Here is a 5825-nt window from a genome sequence, read left to right on the forward strand (position 1 = left end):
ATCTGCTGAAACTGCAGGATGGGAAGTTTTAAGGATAAAGTGGAAGTTTTAAGGATTAAGTTTTAAGGATTTTTTTAATTCATTAACATGCATCTTTTTCAAAAAGGCCTTCCAGAATTGAGTTCAACTTTGCATTGTATCACATCTGTCTTTCCCCCTATAATCTCCAGAAATGCTGACAAATTATAACAGCAGATCATATTCTGAGATATTTATTCCTTATCTTGATACCAGGTTCTAACAGGACCAGAAGACTATCAGTTACCAGTGAGGAAAGAATGTTTTCATGTCTCAGGTCAAGTGGTTAGAATAAATGACCAGGAGTACTGCTGGGTATATCTGAAAATGTGGGGGGGTTTCCCCCATGTAACAGAATTAATTTATACCTGTCATTTCAGACTTTGAAAATCAAGATCAAAGCAATAAGCACAAAAATACTTCTATATCAATTTTTTTGCAAAACTGTTGGGAAAATCATTAAGAGTTTAATACTTTTTAACTTCTACTAGCCCTTATGGGAGTTTTAAATAATTAATTGTTACCCATATTATATTGTTAGGGGTTGAATAATGTAGATCAAGTTTTAAAATGTATGCAGTTTGTTCTGAGGCTTGTGTGTTTTTTCAGTTAAAAGGTGCCTGGTTAAAGATGCAAACTACACTTTGATATTGCAGTAAATCTTGTGAATAATTTCATTTTCATTTACTAATTATGAAGAATGGGGGAACATAAGGATGAGTTGAATAAATACAAGACTTTTTCTTTGTTTTCCTACCTGTGTAGAACGGGATTTAAATGTATAGGAACACTGTGTAGTGTTGTGCAAATTAGATGTGTCTGCCTTTCCTGCCCTTCCCGTAACTGGGTATCACTGTTCTCTGAATTCCAGATCTACAATGGTTAAACACGGAAGGTCCTATTTCTCTTCACAAAGACCTTGGTGGAAAAGTTGTGGTGTTGGATTTCTTTACTTACTGCTGCATCAATTGCTTGCACCTGCTGCCTGATCTCCACGCCTTAGAGCACCAGTACTCTGATAAAGGTAAAAGTGCTGTGGCTTGCTTGGAATAGAATTTCCTGGCAGTGTTGCAGGCAGAGTCGCTGAGTCACTTTGTTGCTGGTTACTAAACTGCTGGCAGTATTTCAGCAGTGTCTAAAAATGTCTTCTAATCTTTTAAGTAGCCTAAAAAAGGTGACTGTGTATACTTCATCACATTTTTAAAATGGAGTTAAATAAGGTATCTGTTGTGTCTGTCTAATTAGACAAACAGGATATGTGCTTAAAGCCCAAATCTGATATCCTTATAAATAAAGCTACTGGCAAAAAGCTACTCAAGAATGTAAGGTGTGGGCTCAAAGTTAATATAAGTATGTAACTCTCCACACTTCACTGAGGAACCAGCTCTGAGGAGAACGTAGTGAAGGTGGTGGAATATTGTTAAGGTGGTGGATATTGTTAAGGTTACTTGTTCTTTGCCATTGAAACTTAACTAACTTGATTTAGAATTCTTTTGGTAGAGGCATCATGTTGTACCCCATTAATAGTTCTGTATTCTGGAAAGGGAATTATGCTCTTTGGAGTCACATTGAAATGAGATCTGTCTCACACTGAGTGAATACAAATGCAGGGGAATTTCTGTTTAGAATGCACTCTCTTGTCATCATGATGACTTGTCAGAGATAAGCTGTGGTCTTACACAGAATGTATCAGCTATTCACTTATCTGGGATATATTAATAACTGAACAGTGAGGTGAAGAACAATGTTAGTTTCAGTGTTACTTACTTTTGTATTAAATATATGTGTAGTAAATAGCATTATCTTAAAATGTTTACGTCTGATTCTCCATTGCTATTTCTGATTGATCTTAAATTTGGTAGTGTTTGTTTTCATGTGTTACCTTCTGTCACTAGAAAAAGAAATTGTAAGACCTTTGAAATGTACATAGTGCTCTAGCTAGATTTACATAGCACTTCACAGAAGACTCAATTTTTCTACCTTGGAAAGCTTAGCTGTTTGGTTTGGAGACATCTGAGATGTGGTTTCAGGTATTAGCAACTTTAATAAGGCAAAACCTACACAGCTTCATAGAAGTTTTTGGGAGGGAGTCAGTTTTAAGTGGAAGGTGGTTAGGTAAGTGGACTTGCTGTGGACATCAGACATGTTGGAAAGGTCTAAAATGGGATTTCAGAAGATTCCATTGATGATATAATGAATAATACCTTTAAATGATACACATTTTATAGTATAGTGTTATTGTATTAATACAGCTGTCATTGCCTTAACCTGTTTTTAAGACTAAGCTGTCAAATCAGTTGATAACAAAATGTGCATTTTAACAACCTCTCCCCACAAGCTTTAAAGTGCTTGAACATCTCTATACTGGTGTGGAAGTGGCTACTGCACTCTGAACTGAAGGTGCACTTGGAGACACATTTTATCCTTTGTTCTGTATTAAACTTCCTGGCATAGGAGTTATTACTCGAGGAAGGTACTTAGCTGGTGGAAGAACAAAGCATCTTACTTTGATAAACCATGTGTCTCATAATGCATTTGGATCTCTAATCTCTTGTTTGAAAATTTGAAGGAACACTGCCCATGTTTTTCTTAGTTATAAGATCAAACCTCAATGGTATTAATCTTTTCTTGATTGTACATTGTATGCATACATTTTTGATACTCTGATTACTTTGTTTCTTAATGCCTTCTCGCATGGAGTATGTTGAAACTGCAGCAGTGTGATAATCAGGCACAAGCAGTTTAAACACAAGAGGCTGTAGTTTTAGGGTGATTCTATGTCATTACCATAGTATATGTGCCATAGTTCTATTGTCAGGAACTTCAGGAGTTCTGTTTCAAAATGAAGACTGCTTTCCATAGGATTGAATGTCGCTCAGCATCTTTATCTGATATGTTCTCACTGCTATCTTCACTGGTGCTATTTCTGTGTTTCAAGTGGCATTCAGAAAGTTATTTTAAACCCCAGTGCATATTCAGTTCATGTTATCAGCAGTCCAGAAATTACTTCTATAAGAGGAAGTACTTTTTAATATTCAGAAATAGCTTGGCATAAATCCAGTGTTGTGCTCTGTTATAATCCCTCAAATGAAGTGTTTTAAATGGTTCCATATTGTTATTTCTCAGCAGGGCAGCTGTTTCCCGAAGAGTTTTCTTCATGAAGGGATGTTATAACTTACTTGTGCTGTTTAGGTTTCACTGTAGAATTTTCATTCTAGCTTTAATGATGTTTTTGAAGGACAAACATAAGCATTGGTGCTGATCCTTTTACAGTTAAAATATTTGACCTGCTGTTTGGAGTTCAGCAGTTAATGATAGTACAACTTCAGCTGTCTGATATTGCAGCAGTCTGTGCCTGTAGAGTTGATAGAGGCTGTATCAGTTATAGTTGCTTTTTAATTCTGTGTCTGTGAAATTGTTGCATTCAAGCCTGCCTGGTTTGTTATTTGTCATTTTGCCATAGTTGTCAGTGCTGCCATTTTTATTTGAAATACAGAATACTACATTGGTTTCTGAAGCCTATGCATTATTTTTGTACTGTTTATCTTGAGGTAGATATGTCAAGGTAATTCTGGGCTTCCAGAGTTCAGTGTTATTTTTGTGGCTTCTGGTTACTGGTGGAAAAGAATTCATTTTCTAAAACACTATGGTTGTGTATGGGAATCAGAAGACAAAGAAGTGTCATAAGTATCTGAAAAAAGCTTACAACAACTTACCCATAATTATTTTGAAAGGATTTTCTACCTTAGTATGTAGAGGTTTAGGAGCTAAGAACAATTTATGACATGCTAAATGTCAACCAGCTGGGGAAGTAATGATCCTAAAGTTCAGTAATTTTATTGAAGTGTTATTTCTGAGTTTCAGTATTTTCTGTACATAGTTAAATATATTCCTACAGAGATGTAATTGCTTTTTGTTTGTTCAAATCCTCTCTCATTCTGGAAAGAAGTCAGTCACATTGTGAGATAACTGTGTTTCATTTTTCCTTTGTTTTTCTTTATTCAAATACAAATACATTTCAATGCACTTTATTTTTCCTTTCAGATGGTCTTGTTATTGTTGGTGTCCATTCAGCAAAATTCCCAAATGAAAAAGTTCTGGATAACATTAAAAGTGCTGTTCTGAGGTATAATATTGTCCACCCTGTAGTAAATGATGCAGATGCAACACTGTGGCATGAACTAGAAGTGTCCTGCTGGCCAACTCTGGTCATTCTTGGGCCTCGTGGAAATATGCTGTTTTCACTTGTTGGAGAGGGACACAGAGAGAAGTTGTTTTTATTTACTTCTATAACACTGAAATTCTACAAGGAAAGAGGACAAATACAAGATAACAGCATTGGAATAAAGCTATACAGAGACTCCCTCCCACCTTCTCCTCTGCTGTTTCCTGGCAAAGTGACTGTAGATAACTCAGGAGAAAGGCTGGTAATAGCAGACACTGGACATCATAGGATTTTGGTTACTCATAAAAATGGACAAATCCTACACACTATTGGAGGTAAGGGTGTATGTGTAAGTTTATTGTAGTAATTTCTGTTTAGGAGTAGGGTGTGTTCCCTGGGCCTGCTAGGCTGATTCTCTTCTTAAAGGACACAGCAGCTTGTGAATATTGCCAGAATTTTGTGTTATACTAACCCAGTTTGGGGGGATATATTATAAGACAATCAGTGGGAGACTGTTAATGCAGTTGTTTGAGATGCCTAATTTTTTCATTGACTGAAGTTTGTGTTTTCATGTGATGTCCAATGTGGATTACAAAAATACACTTTATATTCTTCTGGAAGAGTTGCAAATGGTTTTAGTTATAACTGGTGCACATCCACATCTAGCTGCAAGGTAGGGGAAATAGAGGAGACAGTGATCCCTTTCCAGTAGAAGTGAATGTTGAATTGTGGCAGTGATGTGTGGGGAGGTTTTGGTGTGTGTTTTTTGTTTGGTGGTTGTTGGGGTTTTCTAATGGAAGACCATGCCTGTATAGGATCTTCTCCTGGTTTTAAGAGGGGGGATTATTAAGAACAGTGGCATTCCACTAAATACATTGGCATCTGAAAATGCAGTTGCCCTAGTACATATAAAAAGATCTGCATTCTCACCAAAACTGAGGTGTAATGTATAAGCAAGTTATGAAAATAGTGACAGTTATGTATTTTAAGTTGCATTTGTTACAAAGTTTATGTTACTAAAGTTTCATCTCTAAAGAGCTAATCTCATTAACTGCGGTTGTAAAATTAGTCTTACAATGCAAATGAAGAAAATTTGCACACTCTGTATGCTTTACTCTTTCACAAAATGAAACATTCAGCCTTATTCTCCTTTTAAAATCTGTTACAATAGTCAGAGTTACATATTAATGCACCAAGTTCAGAGCTGTTAGGACAGTCCCTCTATGAGGAGCCTTAACAGACAGATTTAGGAAGTGGTCAAATCCCCAAATTATTGAAAACTGTGGTTCAAAATCATGACCTGTGTACTGACGTGTCCTGTATTACTTACTCTGGTATTGAATAATGCCTGTTCCATGGCAGGATCCCACAGACCTCATGAGAATACCAGTGGTATTGCTGAAGATAGGAAGGGAAAATCTCTTGCTATTTGAAGCAACAGTGCATTGGATAGACACTCTTTATCCAAGTTAGCCTGATTTATCATTAAGGCATTAATCTCAATACCCTTCTCCTGCAGGAAGTACAAGCAGAATTTCTTATGGCAGAAGTGAGAGAATTTGGGCTCTGCTTGATACATGAGATGAAGTCTCTGCTGACAAGCTGCCCTTTAGTGATCTGAGGTAGTCATTAAACAGCAATT

At 36.4% G+C, this 5825-nt stretch overlaps 1 protein-coding gene across 1 annotated transcript in view; it reads left to right on the forward strand.

Moving 5' to 3' along the window:
• The window catches only part of NHLRC2 (NHL repeat containing 2), a gene marked incomplete at its 5' end in the record, with an annotated part of 25740 nt that overhangs the window by 1269 nt on the left and 18646 nt on the right, over window positions 1–5825 (forward strand). The window contains 2 exons of the mRNA XM_009071418.1: window positions 890–1042; window positions 4063–4518. Of these exons, the coding sequence (XP_009069666.1) occupies window positions 890–1042; window positions 4063–4518 (609 nt within the window). The remainder of the gene's footprint in view (window positions 1–889; window positions 1043–4062; window positions 4519–5825) is intronic.

The sequence above is a fragment of the Acanthisitta chloris genome, unplaced genomic scaffold (assembly GCF_000695815.1).
Source record: "Acanthisitta chloris isolate BGI_N310 unplaced genomic scaffold, ASM69581v1 scaffold19583, whole genome shotgun sequence".
Lineage (NCBI taxonomy): Eukaryota > Metazoa > Chordata > Aves > Passeriformes > Acanthisittidae > Acanthisitta > Acanthisitta chloris.